The sequence below is a fragment of the Felis catus genome, chromosome B1 (assembly GCF_018350175.1).
Source record: "Felis catus isolate Fca126 chromosome B1, F.catus_Fca126_mat1.0, whole genome shotgun sequence".
Classification (NCBI taxonomy): domain Eukaryota; kingdom Metazoa; phylum Chordata; class Mammalia; order Carnivora; family Felidae; genus Felis; species Felis catus.
This window is the reverse complement of record NC_058371.1, coordinates 76,824,016-76,840,201: the sequence shown is the minus strand read 5'-3', so window position 1 is coordinate 76,840,201 and position 16,186 is coordinate 76,824,016. Positions and strand designations below refer to the sequence as shown.

At 39.8% G+C, this 16,186-nt stretch overlaps 2 protein-coding genes across 8 annotated transcripts in view; one reads left to right on the top strand and one right to left on the bottom strand.

Annotated features, from left to right (window-relative positions):
• The window catches only part of LRBA (LPS responsive beige-like anchor protein), a 775,946-nt gene that overhangs the window by 280,951 nt on the left and 478,809 nt on the right, over positions 1-16,186 (bottom strand). For all 7 annotated transcript variants that reach the window (XM_023252764.2, XM_045056857.1, XM_023252765.2 and 4 more), the window contains 2 exons: positions 11,910-12,056; positions 9,235-9,371 (listed from right to left, as the gene is read on the bottom strand). In XM_023252764.2, the coding sequence (XP_023108532.2) occupies positions 9,235-9,371; positions 11,910-12,056 (284 nt within the window). The remainder of the gene's footprint in view (positions 1-9,234; positions 9,372-11,909; positions 12,057-16,186) is intronic.
• Positions 3,118-5,801, top strand: MAB21L2 (mab-21 like 2). The gene has a single exon (XM_006930833.3). It carries the CDS (start codon positions 4,102-4,104, stop codon positions 5,179-5,181), a length of 1,080 nt encoding a protein of 359 aa, XP_006930895.1. The 5' UTR covers positions 3,118-4,101; the 3' UTR covers positions 5,182-5,801.

Genomic DNA, 16,186 nt, shown 5'->3' with positions numbered 1-16,186 from the left:
TCAAGGACCATCAGATTTCTCTCCCCCCTCTTTTGCCTCATTAACTCAAGTATGATGAGACGGATTATAACAAGAGAATACAGATCAATCGGTCTGAAGACTTGAAGTGGCTTTTAGCCTCTAGAGTTTCTTTCTCTCACTTGGTCTCCTATAATAGAATACGGTATCTCCTGCAGAAGGGGCTGCCACTTCGTTTTAATACACCATCAAGGAGCTGCTGATGGACTTCTATACTAACATACATAAAAGCAGAGGTGACAGGGGCTCTTCAATTACAGCCTCCTCGGATACCGTTTCCCCCTTCAATTATTCAACCAGAGGAAGAGCGGATCCGCAAACACACAGCTGAAGCAGCTCTTAGGGCAGAGGCAGCCAGAGAGTGAGTTAGGGTGGGGGAGGGGGAAGGAAGGGAACTAGCAAGGGCGAGCATTATTTGCTGGAAGTGTTTAAGTTTATTGCTCGAATGATGTTTCTAATTAGTACCATGGCAATAAATTAAAGTCGCCTTTGTTTAACTGATTTATTATTTACTACAGCATCTACCTTAGACAGGGTAAATTGGTAATGAATTGTTTTTAAATCAAAACATTTGTAACGTTTTATCATCCCTCAGCCTCTGTATGTAAAAGTGGAGAAACCCAGGAACAAGGGTGCCACGAAACTTAGTCTTGCCCCACAGAGCGGGAAAAAGAGGAGGAGTGGGGTGTCAGGGAGTAGTGGCGCGAAGATCCGCGTGGCCTAGGCCTCCCCACCCGAGGAGGGAGGACGCTAAGCGCCTACCCACGGAGCTGGGACTGGCCGCACCGCACGGGCCCGGAGGACGGACAACTGCCGTGACCCCCGGGACTTTTGCAAACACTCCCAAGAGTGTGGCGGGACGTGTGGGTCCACGAGCGAGGCCTCCCCCGCTCACAGACCTGATGTGACGGAGAAGCGGCCACCTCGAGGGTCAAGGAGGGAAGGCTCCGCACCCTGTGTCCCCGCCACAAGTCTCCGCCCAGTAACTGCCCTGGGGAGAAGCAGCTACGGATCCTGTCTGGCTGCTTGCACAGCTCTGCAGCGAAGTGCCCCCTCCTGCCCAGTAATATTTCCCAGGGCGCCAGCGTGACTTCTCAGGCATTAGCCAGGTTACCTACAGAGTCTGGGCTTCCCACTCGCGCGAACCGCGAAGACGCCGCGGCTGCGCTCTATCCTTGTGCCGCCAAGCATTCTGAGATGCAAGCTGCTCCCCCAGCAAGGCTGGAACCGGCAGCCGCCCCAAGCCTCTGCCACTACACCAGAAGTTGACTACAGCTCTGCATCCCAGAGTTTGGTGTATGCTTACTTCCGACTTACACACTCCTAGCCACTAAAGACATATCCCAGACAAAATCTGACTTGATTAAAAAAAAAAAAAAAAAAAAAAAAAAGTCAATTCGTTCTTTAGAAAGGTACTTATGGCAGAGAACAAGGAGGTGACAAGGTACCAGTGGTCCGCACCAGACATCTAAGAAAGAACCAAGAGGTCCAAGTGTCTGACGTCAAGTACATGGAGAGAAATAAACTTTCCCTATGCAACTGAATTCAGGTTCACCTGGTGCAGCTTTTAAGAGGGCACCTTAAGCCCTCCCAAAGGGTTTTTGCAAAAGCCGCAGGCACACCGGGGTTTGCAAAGCGAAGTCTTCCCCCAAATGGCTTCACAGATTTTTATTCCTTGTATCTTAAGCAAAAATCTAACTAAAAATAATTCCATCTACTTCATTTGGCTTTAAAAGACTCAGCATCCACATACCTAAGGCTCAAAACATAAACCCTCAATACTAAGCAAATCAGAAACATTGTTACAGCTTCTTTCATCCAAAAGTAGGGAAAGGCTACAAGGGGTACAGCTTGAAAGTATAATACATATACTAAAAGCACATGCATGAGTCTCACTGAAATGCCAAGGGAGGAGTGAAGCCATCTGTGTAATCAATAACAGGATAGTTATAGATTTCTGCAGCAGTGAAGTCTTTTAAAAGCAACAGTCAATTATGAAAATAAATTCATTTTTACAAGTGAAACTCTGTACTGCCTGAGAATATATTCAAAATTAGATTTACAACGTTACCATCTTAAGAAAACTTTGACTCAGGTTCACTTTTACTTCCTCATTTTTATTGTTTAAAACAATTTTAGTGGCTTATGGTAATTTAAAAGTATATCCAACAATATTCTACCATATATAGATGTGCACTTTCTCACAATTTAAACATATTTTCTCTCTAATAACTAGTCTTTTTAACAATAAAGCAATAGCATAAAATATATCTGAATCTTAATTATGAAGTAATTATCAAACAAGGTGCTTGCACTATTTTTACCCTGCCCCATTTTTCAACAGCATATGGAAATTACTGAAAAGAGATTTATGGTTATAAACCTTCACCCCATATCCACTCCACACAGCCCCCCCCCCCAACTGGTGCACATATACAGCAATTGCTCTGGCTCTTGGCAACAATGGGAGAGAAGGGGAAGAGACGGGAGGAAGACTTTGCCAGAGAAGAAAAATCTAGAAAAATGTAGGTTCTTTCCCGGTTTCCCCTTCCTCCTCCTATTGCCTTCAAGCAAAAGTAATTTTGTTAGAGTTTGCACCTTCTGCACAATGTTGATAGAAAAAAAATAGTGAACCTTTCTGAACCACTGCTACTCTCTCGCGTTATTCCAGCCATCTCCAGGAAGTCCCTTCTACCATACTCTTTTTCTTCCTTGCAACTGATAAGAGGAGAGGATAAAGAAGGGGGCTGTAAAGTGTGTGTGAGCATTTGACTTCCACTATCTCCTCCTATTTTCCTACTTCTCTCTTTACCCCCTTTCTTTATCAAGTGCAGCGGTGGCTGCTACCGTCTGCCAAGCATGCCTGTCTTCTCTCTCGGATTGGCTAAAGCACTGACAGCTCGGATAGTGATTGTAGGAACTGAAGCTCCACCCCCCTCATGATGGCCCTGGACCATTCATAAACTAAATAACTCCAGGAAACAGCAAGGCAGAGAGAGAGAGAGAGAGAGAGAGAGAGAGAGAGAGAGAGAGAGAGAGAGAGAGAGAGAGAGAGAAAGGGAGGGAGGGAGGGAAAAGGAGGGAGGGAGAAGGAAAAGGAGAGAGACGTCGGAGGGGAGGAGGGAGAGACGACTCAGAAAGTGGAATCTGCACAAGCAACCTAAAGGGGGAGAAGAAGAAAAAGCCTTGAATCCTTATAACTAAACCCCAGATGCAACGCAAGCAACGACTTCGTCACACTAAAATCTATTTTGTGAGGGCCAAAATTATAAATTACGAAGCAGAAATGAATATCAAACAACTTCCAGCGGTGTGCACCTAGAGAAAGACAAGAAGAACCCACTGCAAACAAACAAACCCAGTCCAAACAACGCCTCCAGTAGGAAAAGAGGAAAACCGCTACAACACGACCCCCTGAGAAGAGACCAGACCATCACGCTGAGAGCGCGGAGCGTCTGCAAACCTCCAAGTGTGCCGAGGACTGAGCTGCACTTCGCTGCTCTCCGGACCTTAATTCCGTCCTTCACCTTCCATTTGGGGGAGGGTGAGGAGAAAGGCACTCACCTACGCTGAGTGAAGAAGTCCTACCAGCCTGTGGGAGAAGTTTTAAGAATGAAACACCGAATGTTTCGCTTTTATTTTTAAATTTACTTTGGCACTTAAAAGACCTCATTTCCAGATTTCCGGGCAATCTCGGCTGCAGACATCTAAGCCTAACCTCTTGGTAACCTGATTTTTTCTGTCACCCCTTCTCTTTTTCTCCCCTCCCCTTCATCTCTCTCACAAGCACATCTTTATTTTACACATCGAGCAAAAAAGTCCCAGCAGGTACTCTTCTTCTTCAAAGATTACCTTTCACCCCCCCTTCTGCCTGGAGAAGCAAAAAGGTTTCGAAAGAGGGGAAAGAGCGAGCAAGCCGGCCGCCGTTTCAGCCGGTCAGCCCAGGTGGACAAGAGTGAAAGTGGGGCTTAGGGGAAGCGCGACGCCTCTTTCGCAAGCCGCAGGGCCACCACCACTGCGTGAGCCTTGGATCCCTCAACGTATTGCGAGACGCCGGTGTATAGCCCGGACCTGTGCCCCAACATGATCGCCGCTCAGGCCAAGCTGGTTTACCAGCTCAATAAATACTACACTGAGCGCTGCCAAGCGCGCAAGGCGGCCATCGCCAAGACCATCCGAGAGGTCTGTAAGGTGGTCTCGGACGTGCTAAAGGAAGTGGAGGTGCAGGAGCCTCGCTTCATCAGCTCCCTGAGCGAGATCGACGCCCGCTACGAGGGGCTGGAGGTCATCTCGCCCACGGAATTCGAGGTGGTGCTCTACCTAAACCAGATGGGCGTCTTCAACTTCGTAGACGACGGCTCCCTGCCCGGCTGCGCGGTGCTCAAACTGAGTGATGGGCGGAAGCGGAGCATGTCTCTCTGGGTCGAGTTCATCACTGCGTCCGGCTACCTCTCGGCGCGCAAGATCCGCTCGCGTTTCCAGACCCTGGTGGCTCAGGCAGTGGACAAGTGCAGCTATCGAGATGTGGTCAAGATGATCGCGGACACCAGCGAGGTCAAGTTGCGCATCAGGGAGCGCTACGTGGTGCAAATCACCCCTGCGTTCAAGTGCACCGGTATCTGGCCTCGCAGTGCGGCACAGTGGCCTATGCCCCATATCCCCTGGCCTGGCCCCAATCGGGTAGCGGAGGTCAAGGCCGAAGGGTTCAACTTGCTGTCGAAGGAATGCTACTCACTGACCGGCAAGCAGAGCTCCGCGGAGAGCGATGCCTGGGTGCTCCAGTTCGGGGAGGCTGAGAACCGCCTGCTGATGGGCGGCTGCCGAAACAAGTGTCTCTCGGTGTTGAAGACGCTGCGGGATCGCCACCTGGAGCTGCCGGGCCAGCCGCTCAATAACTACCACATGAAGACGCTGCTGCTGTACGAGTGCGAGAAACACCCGCGGGAAACGGACTGGGACGAGGCGTGCCTCGGCGATCGGCTCAACGGCATCCTGCTGCAGCTCATCTCCTGCCTGCAGTGCCGCCGCTGCCCTCACTACTTTCTGCCCAACCTCGACCTTTTTCAGGGCAAGCCCCATTCGGCCCTGGAGAGCGCTGCCAAGCAGACCTGGAGGTTGGCCAGGGAAATTCTCACCAATCCCAAAAGCCTGGACAAACTATAGGGTGCTGGGGACTGCTTCAAAAGCGACACAAACGGGAGTGCTCTCTTACACAAACACACACAACTCACAGAGACAAACAGCAGAAACTCCGGACACAAACTTTTATGTAAGCCACCTGAAAGAAACAGGAAGCAGTCACAAGACCTTCGTTAATTAGCAAGCAAACAAAAAGAGAGCAAACCAGCCAACCAAACAAACAAAATCACATTCTTGCACAAAAGTGATCGTTTTTCTTCCAAACAATGTGAATTTAAAAGGTCACACAAAAGAAGCAATCGGGCTTTGCCACCACAAAATGAAACCCAAGGTACATTTTCAAATCAATGTATAGTAGTTTCTCCCTTTTTCCTTCTCTCCCCCAACTCCTTTCTCCTCTCTCTCTCATCTTCTTTCTTTCTCTCCCTCTCATTTCATTTTGTTTTGGGTTGCCTGAATGTTGTCACCAAGTGAGAAAAAGTATTTAATTATATGTAAAATTTCTCTTTTAAAAAAAGTTTTGCTGATGTTAAATGTATCTCAGTGCCAATGTCAGACTGTGCCCTTCCCTTTCTTGCACCTCTACCCTCACCCTAAAGCAGTCTTGTCGAAAACAGTAATAAAAATATTACTTTACATTGTAATTGACTGTGAATTGTTCTTAAATGAAGGCAGGTGAGATCACAATTTGTAATTTGCAATGTAAAGATGTGAACTTGAGGAACTAAATGCAAGAAGCTCTCATCTGAACTCTAATTTGCAAAATTTACAAATACAGCACATTTTGTAGATTTAACCATACAAGCCCCCCCCCCATCCTCGGAAAATAGACAATACTAATTTTACCCAACTATAATATTGTTTGTTCTGTAGATTTTGAGACTTAAAGTAATATCTTTTTTCACACTTGAAAAAAAAAACAGATTTTGTGTGGAAGAAAAGATTTTGATCCTAATGTTTGAAATAGAAAAAAATTATTTCACATTAAAAATTAAGAGATTTGCTTTCTTACACCATAATTTTAAAAAATACACTCAGTCTGAAGAAGGCAATATTTATGGATCTTTTCTGCATAGTTAACATGATCAGTTGAAAGTTTTCTTTCAAATCTTTGTCCTCTTCAAGCTTTAAATAATAAAAACTTAACAATTAAATCAACCATACCAAAACAGAATAAAACGGTTATAGCAATACTCCTTTTCCCCCGTAAATGGTGATATGAACAATCCAAATTTATAAATTATTTCAATTTTTTTAGATGGCTTAGTTATAAATGCCATAACTAAGATCACTTTTTATCAAATTCCCAGAATTATTCGGAAGCTGCTTATAGGCAATTTAAAAAAAAAAAAAAGGTTTTGATACCATTTTTATGACCAAAGAAAAATTACTGTTTCAAGAATTTACATACAGGAAAAGTACATTACTCCCTCTGCTTTTCTAAGGTAACAATCCAAAGTACTCATTTCAACACTTCAACCAAATTAACAAAGGTTCCTTTTTAATGCAAGGAAATAACAGATTAAAAATAAAATAATTAGTAAAATTGAAAGCATCCCAATGCTGGAACTGGTCTGGTTTGTCTTTTTTATATTGTCTCCCATATACTCCCTTAGATATGCTAATGATGAGGCACAGGTACAGAATATATATCAATATTACCCTTTGATATTTAAAATTTATTCTTTGAATTAGTCCAGTTTTTAATTTATTGAAAAATCCATGAATGAGCGATGTAGACAAAAATGTCCTAAAAAAAGGAATTTTAAAGATGTGAGGAAGAAGTTTGCATGGGGGAAGGAGTGTATGGAGGGATGATCGGGAAGACAGCATAGATGGATGAGAAACAAGGAAGGTACTCAGGGCTCTGATGCTTAATTCCCTCCACAAAAGAGGCTTAAGTTCTCAGATTCCCTGGTAAAAATTCCCTAGTAAAAATAGTTTTGTTTTAGAAATATAAACTTTGATCTTATCAGTTCTGAAATCATCTCTACTCTTTCAACCTACACTGTATCTTTTACTGATCTCTTCCTGTAGATGTAAAACAAACTCACTGTAATACTAAGTGGTTCAGACAAATATATGATTTTTTTCCATAATAAAAATGAATTTATTCTCCAGGGAAAAATGTTCTGATTTTTAAGAACATTTTCAAAGCAAGTAGTAGGTGCTTACAATTACAAAGAAATGATTTAAGGGCAGAATGTTTGGTTTAAAAGATAAAAATGACATCCTAAAATGACCTTTTTTTTCTTACACACACAAGTATTTACAGCATTAGACACATATCTCCCTCCAACTACTCCAGGAAAAGTTTTTCAATCCTGACAAGAAGAATAAAATTCCCCAAATTCAGTATCTTTTTTTTCTTACCTTATTTAATTTAATGCAGGTATCACCAACAAAAAAAGAAAAACACTGCCACAATATAAGCGTCCTCATTTACAAAAAGCACCAATGTCTACATAAAATAAAGAATTCTTCCAATAACTGGCTAAAACATTTTAAGAATAGAAATTAGCAAAACTTCGATTTCTGTTAACAGGCAGGTTGCAGTGGTATAAGACAAATGCTGTGATTAGGCTAAAAGACCTTTGTATTGCACAAGCAAAAGGGGAAAAAATTAATTTAATGATGCTGCACAGAATAAAATCAGAGAGAAATAAAAGTTATAACTTCTTCCAAAAGGAGCAAGTGACTTTAAAGAGCCTAATTGCAAAGACTGGCAGAGATTCTAATCTTGAGAACAATTACATTAGACACCTCTAGATCGTATCACATTTTAGATTCTATGCCACATATGTCCAAAAGCATAATAGAATATTCTGAATTAAATTTCAGACTCTCAAACATACAAACTACCAGAAATTAGAGGGTATGAGTAATTTTGGTTATCTTTGTTTCTTAAAAGAAACTAAAATACAGTCGCAGCCTCAGTCGTGTAACAAAGTAGGAAATTTTTCTAGTCGATATAATTTCACAATTAAAGTTTTCTCTACATTGAATTAGCTGAATTATCAAGCTCAGAATAATCCGTTCCAACATAGCCTTACTTTCATATAGTCTACCAAATCCCATCTTAATAAAAGCAGCAATTCTGAAACAAAGTGCTAGAAATACATGTTAAGACAAGAGATGACTTGTGTGTAAAGTTCTAAATAAAATTATAACATTCTCATTAATAATTACTTTGAAATACTTCTAAATCACTAAAATTAGTAATTCACATGATTATAAAACCAAAGAACTTCCTACCAATAAACTAAAAATATGTGTCTGTGTATACACTCGCACAAGCTATCAGCCTGTAAAATAAGAAATTCCAGTTTTTTTAAGCCACTTCTCTTCTACAGGTTGCTTATTCTCATTTTAAAAAGACTGTTTCCTATCAGAACAAATTCTACCATTCACTTTCATGAACTAAACCTAGCTTTGGCTTTATGGCTGTGCCACAAATGTTTCTTAGTAAAATAAAGTTGCCAAGGGCTGAAAAGTAATCAGAAATACATTTTAAAAGGGGAAATTACATTTTCATTTAAGAATAGGAAATTATGCAGTGCCTTGTAAAATCGACTATAGGTAATGGGAAACAGAGGTATCTCACACACACACAAGACATGCTTGCGTGCACAACAGAGTAGTAAGTCATGAGGACAAAAGCAAGGAGAGTGATATATTGGTATTATATCCAGAAAATATAAAGGCTAAACAAAATAATTCCACTCTCAACCTCACTGAATTTTGTAGCTTAATTCACCCTAGACCCTTTGTGGCAAAATATATTTATAGACGTTATTCCCTGTGGTTCTCCCCCAACCCCAGAATGAGCTAATGATAAACTCAATTAAGTGGAAATTGTTTTTGAATCTAAATGAACTTCAATAATCTAACTAGCTGGTAAGGATCTCATAAGCTAAAGAACATAGCTGCTTTGTATATATAGGCAGAGGCAATTCAGCAAGAAATTCAAACTAAGTCTGTCAGATTTTACCAAAGTCAATCCTACCCAACAGCAGCCCACCATCCCATTATAAGAAAAAAATGCTTAAGAGTGAAACCCACTCCTCATCTTCTCACCTTGGGGTCGATTTGCTTGAAGTTAGAGTCTTCTTCATCCACCTCGAAATAGAGTTCGGAGGAGGTGACAGAAAGAGTGCCCTTTACTACAACAGAGGGGGCCACAAGCTGAGCTGGTGTGCTCAGGCTAACAGGACCTGCCAAAACCAAAAGAAAAACCACACAAGCTGGAATGACATTTTTTCAAAAAACCTAATAGGTTAATAGATTCAAGGAGAAACTTTATTTGATTTTTAAATTCTCACCTCCAGCACCAAACTGTCTGCCAAATCCTTCTACACTTACAAATTCTGTCCACCCCAAATCTTCCTCTGAAAATGCAAAGTTATTAGGGTTCTCATACTAAGAGATTTATAGTAGGTGGTTAATGATAACAGTAAACTAGGATGCAATTATTTTTACAGGGAGTCTGCAAAGCTTTGGTCTAATCTGGTAAGAAGGTGGCTCTACCTAAATAAGTCCTTCCACATTCCATTGAGAAAAGAAGCCTCAGGCTATCAAACAACATGGAACAACAACCAGGAGCAAGGAAGACTCAATAGGCTTTCAAGGCCAGAGGTTAGCTTAGTTTGGCTGAAGCATGATTACAAAAAAGACTGCTAGCTTATTAGTGAAGTGAGAAACGTTACACCATATTCTCTGATAAAGATTTTGTGCCAGGTTGACACAAAACCTCTTCCATAACAACTTTACCCCATGAAAGATTGGTAAAAATACTTCTTTTCTAAGCCTGCCTTTCCACTGTTAAATATTGTTCAATGCTTCCAAATCTAATATTAGTGTAGTTCAGGGACTCTGGGAGTAAACAGCTGGAGGGTGGGTTTCCAAGTGAATGAATTTTTATTGGAATAATCAAATCTCCACAGGGCTTATCAAAGAGACAAATCAGCCTGCTACTGAAAACAATAGATTCACTACAGATAGAAGGGCATAAAGTATATCAGAGCTAAACCTAAAATAAAGGACTAAAAATAGTAATTATATTATATAAATGAATATGTGTATATTCACGTAGAGAGAGACAGAGTAAGAATTTGAAATCCCGTGTCAATTCCTCATTGTACAAATACTATAGGTGAAGAAAACAGCAACAGAAGATTGGCACTTATAGTTCTGAATTAATATAGTGCCTATAAACATGGTACACCTATTCAGGTAATCAATGGATGACTAAGTGTTTCAAAATTCAGATGAATCGACGTTTCCATCGATTGTTAGAGGGTGTTGGTCCTTAATCTCACATCAATCTTAATGTGTGCCAGTAGGACAATAGAAGGGATGCTCTGCAGAGATCAGAGCAGGTTTTGCCCTCTATTCCCAATGTACAAATACATTGTGTTTGCAGATGGGCAGCAGATAGCTGCAGAACAGCCATGATTTCCCAAAGCTCATCCCTATAAATGGATGAAATAAGCAGCTATGTGTTCTTTTGCTGTCTCCTTTGCCCTCTGTACATTAGCATGTAATCCTGAGAAGAAATAACATTTTTTCAATCACTCTCAGACATTCAATTACAGGGTAAGCAGACAGCTGCAGGAGCTAGGGCAGCCTAGGTCCTACAGAAGACCCCTGACAATTTCCACTTCATTTCTAACCCACACCACTTTATTAGTGTGGATTACTTCTTAATCCTATTGCCATTGTCAAGATTATATAATTAAACTCCCCTTTCACCTCTATTACTGTATGAATGTATTACTAGTAGCAAGAACAGAAGCAAAATAAAGGAGGAGGAAATGGGTAAATAGATGTGAAGGAAAAGGCTAGAGAATAGCAGTGCCCACCTTACTTACTACTCCCATTCTGAATCACTTAACAGTATGCTCCAATTAATTTTATTTTACTTTACAGAGAGGTTTATGGTCATCAGAGAAGATACCATCATCTATTTTCACTTTTCATTATAATTCACTGCATGGTAGCACAGGCTGCAGACACATCAATAAATGAAAAATTCCTAATGCCTTTTCTCTTAAATGAAAATTATCAAAATAGAAGACTGTATAATTTTCACCAATGGAAATTGTAGAATCTTTCAGACTTTCCTCCCAAAGGGAGAGAACCACAGGCATTAAAGAAAAAAAAAGGCATTTAATGAATGACTAAAATTTCAGGCTAAACAAGAGAATTTTTCCCATAAGGGAAGTAAAACTGAAAATCTGCAGAGTGCAAATCAAAATTCCTACATCAGGTAAAATATGTGGATCCTGTGAAAAGCCATAGCATTCTTGGAATGGATTTTTTGAGAGAGTTAAATGTATATGCAGCATGTTCACTAAGACCTGTATATCAAAGCAAATAGCTCATCTGCCTCCAAGCTTTATTTACAAAACAATTGGCAAAATTTTACTTACAGCTCTCATTTTATAGAGATTAGGTAACTCCCGAGGGTGAAGCAATTTTGTTGTTCTGCTTTTAAACTTTTCCTTTATGGTGAAAATTACTCAAAAAAGAAAAAGATGAGAAGGGTAAAGAAAGTAAAAAGAATGGAAAAATAAAGGGGAAATAGTGTTGACGATTAGGGGGAAAATATTTGGAAGAACAAAAACCATCTTTATTTAAAATAACTGTGGGCGTAAACTTGGTAGTCCTAGCGGTCACAGATGAAAAAGTAAGTAATTAGGTGCTTATTGGCCCAGAGCTAGCTGAAATATCCATACAACCGGTGAATTTACCAGCGAGATTCTCTAAATCTTTCTCATCCACGGATGACAGAGTATCGTCGTCGCCTTCCAGGAGGATCTCGTTTTCTGAGTTCTGATTTCCTAAAGCCTGACTCTTGATGGACTGTTTTCCTTTAGCGAGGATATCTTCATCTGCAGCTGAAATGAAAAGGAAACAAAGCTGTCCATCAACTCTGGGGCGAGTACTTTTGCAGAGGGGCAGGGAAGTGAGGTAAGGATAGGTGGCCAAAGATGGTCAATCATTTTTACAGAGAGTCATCCACAGGAGGAGAGTGACTGGGATGGCACACAGGCCCCTTCTGACAAACAGGACTCCCCAAGCCTAGTCTAATGTTACCTTGAACAAGCACCCTAATCCCATTAAACGTGACCCTTGCACCGCCCACCGAACCATTTATTTACTTACAGTTAGGGCAAGAGAGGGTTCAAAGGCAGCACATTTTGGGGAAATTAGTAGAAAAAAATAAGAACCCCGTTTTGGAAACAATATCTACTTGATTCTGAAACTTAACAAAGGCTGGTCATTCCTGCAAATAGTGATTATACTGACAAAACATCGTGAGCTTGTCGGGCAGTGGTTGTGGAGGAGAATCTACAAGTAAGAAGGGTCAGAGAGATTCACAGCCAATGAGGGCTGTAAGCCAAATTGTGAAGCCACAGCTGACACCAAACAAGCTATAGCAGCTCTCCGAAGCTGCATCCTCTTTCTTCCAATCCTCCCTCTCACCTTCGCACTGCCCTTGCCCACATTTTACCCCACCCAGACCCCCACTTTAGCCTTTATATAAATATCCAAGACTAAGACGCTGTGGAAACTAAGTGGAGGCTCAAACACTACCTCCTCCATGTGTTTAAACTAAAAGGCTAAGACACCCCGGGGGCAAACATAACAGAAAGCCCGGGAGGAGAGGCATCTGGGCAAAGAGCCTTACAGGGCCTGAATTGGAACAGCCTGTGGAGAGCAGCGGCACCAGACTCTCAGGCACTGTGACAAGGCAGCCAGACGGAGAGGAAAGAGGGAAAGGGTACACCAAACCTAGGGAATGAAGAAGAAGCTCTGCAGAGCACCTACAACCAATGATGGAACCAGAAAGAGGAGCAGAGGTGCAGCTGAAAGGACAAAACACTGAAACTCAACAATTCGGACTTCAAAACCCCATGTCCCTTCCAGTGTTAACTCCCACTGCTTTAAGCAGCTTTCTCCTTCAGAAATATAGAAAAGAAGATACTAAATTCTGGACTGTGATTTTTAAAACCTCATACCGTCACATAAGGGAAAGTTTAGAATCCTTGCTACACTATTGACATTCCCAGGTTTCCAGTGAGGGAAATTCAGGAGGCAAAGCACCTGATCCTCCCAGGCAGTAGCTATTGATATGGAAATCAGATGGCGAGGCTTTTTGATCCACTGCAGTTTCGGCCTAGGCAAAAGGCCCAAAACCCAGAAAGGATAAAGCCTTCAGTTTCCAGTAACATGGCTAATATCTACCTATATAATTCTTTCTATACAGTTAAACTACATGTATATTACCAAATGTTTTGACAAAACAAAGCTTCTTTGATTTTAATAGATACAATTATGGGTAATATTAAGGGTAAAAGTTTTTTAGCATATTCATGTGAGTTCACAATGTATATCATTTATATACAATGCTAATGGCACAGCTTTAACAGAATATAGGGGCTCTATATTAAATGAGGAAGTCACGGGAAGAAGCTTTCTATATTTAGGTTTTGAATACCATCTATAGGTAAATCAAATTTTGTTTGCCTTCATACCCACAAATAACAAGCATAGTATGCTGCACACATATGAAAGTCTCAGTAAATATTTTGAAAAATTTTAAAGTATCTAATTAAAATGACTTTATTTTTTAAGCTACAAAGAAATATACCAAAAACTCCCCAATTTTTAGGAAAATAGCAGCATAAGTTGTTATATCATTGTTTATATTTCAAGTATTTATGTTTCCTTACTCTAAAATCATAAACACTGCCCTGAGCCCAAACAAGATATATCCCAATGTACTACCAATGTTATTAAAAATAAATTAGACACTGAGATATACAAGAGAAATCACCATCTTCTATATTTTCTAATAAATAAAGCAAATCATAATAAAACAACAATTGCCAATCAGATTTTAGTACAAAATCAGTATGTTACATTCTCTTTTTTAGATTTACAATGCCTTCTTCAAAGCAGAAATGATAATAATGCTAATATTAAATAACACCATGTGCTAGGGCGTGTTCAAAACACTTTACATATTCAGCTCATTTAATTCTCATAAACCCTCTGCTAATTTCTCCTTTTCAGATGAGTAAACAGGTGCAGAGAGGTTACATAACTTGCCCAAGGCAACACAGCTAGTAAGAAGTAGAATCAGGAATGAAATCCAAGCATTATGGTAACAGTATCTTAACCACTATATAAATACCAATGTATATATAATTTAAGGATTAGTTTAGTAATTCTTATGTTTCTCATAGTGCCTTTAAAAAGGTTAAGTCAAAATCATAATAAACAAGTTAAGAATACAAAATACTCATTTCCAAACCTAAATTTGATGAGCATATGACAACCAAATTCAGAAACAACCAAATTCAATACCTTGCTCATTACTATCTCTGATTATTACCATACATGTCCTGAAGTACACATACACCAAGCTTACTTGGGGTGAGGGGGGGTAGGGGAGGAAAGAAAGGAAAAAAGCTCTTTACTGTGCAAACATTTACAAAAAATGAGAGGAGCCAAGTAGCAATATGCAATGGCTTAAAATAGCTCAGTAAATAAATTCATTCATGTAAATGACTGCTAAATAGAATTTGTTATCCCTTCCAATTGAAACTTAAAAAAATGTTAATATGTTCTCATCATGCTGACACATATTAAAACACAGTAAGTTTTGAATTGAATAAAGTTTTATGAAAAAATTCTGAAGTGCTCTAAGTCTACTATATGCACAGAAACACCCACTTTAATTTATTTATTTACTTATTTTTACAAGCTCAGATTCTGGAATTGTTCAACCTCAACTGAAAAACCTCTTGTCATGGAAAATATGCAGCTTACTGATATTTAGAATGGTTTTCCTGTAATTAACTCCCCCTTGAGGATTTTAAGTTAGCAGCAGTAAAATTACCAACAGTACTCTAATACACACCACATGCGCTGGTGTTCAATTCTCAGTGGTCTAATAGCTCTCTGCTAAAGAACTTTTTTTTTGTTTGTTTCAAAATTAGAACAAAACTATCCCAAGCATAAAATAAAAGATAATTATCATGTTTATATGTGCTGGGGAAAGTATACTTTTAACTTTTGCTTGCCTTCTACTCAATCATTAAAACAAGTATCAACTGTTTTGATATTTTTTGTGAATATATTCTACACTAGTATAAAAGTTTAATTGGATGAAGTCAGAACACACTTCTGGTTCCATTTCAAAGCTTTGATTCAGATCTTTGCTAGCTAATAAAATTATTACCAAACATGAAAACTATTTAAATTTTTCATATCACCATTAACAGACTGCCTTCATATAGTCTCTCACTTTATTCTGGCTTAATATTTACCCTCATTTAGTAATTAAACTGCAATTGTTACACAAAACTGGAGAAATCTGTCAAAAATTCTTTGTCTGAAAGATGACTTTTTATTCACTGAAGCTAAGAGCAATTAGAGGGCTTAGAGAAAAGCTGGTCCTCAAAATGTAAAGTTCAAGTTCTTTACAGCTAGATCTAGGCATGAGTTGATTCATCCATGCAACACAAGCTAGCTAAGTAAAATTAAAACAGAAAAAGGACACAGAAAAGTGTTCCACCTATGACACATAAAGCCCCTTTTAAAACTCCACTGCAACAGTGAAATGGAGTCAGCAATAGTCCATATTACAGTAAAAGAAGTGTATACATGAGGAATTAGCCACCTTAAAAAAAAATACTACTGGAATAACAAAGTGACCTCAAATATAAATAAAATGAATATGAGTATCCACTTAATGTGATGTGAAATACCTATATCATAACTGCTTATCCTGAATAAGACACATAAAGAATATCTTATACACAACTACTATCCTAAACTTTAGAGTTAATGCAATTTCCAAAGGGTTCCAAGTCAAGAAAATTTAGAAAAATCAGTGAAAATACAAAAGATGATTAGGAGATTAGAAGATAAGCCAAGTCCATCTCCTAATGATCATGGGTTCTCCAAAAGTTTTGGTTACGGAACCTAATATATGTTGATCCAAAAAAGGAAGCAC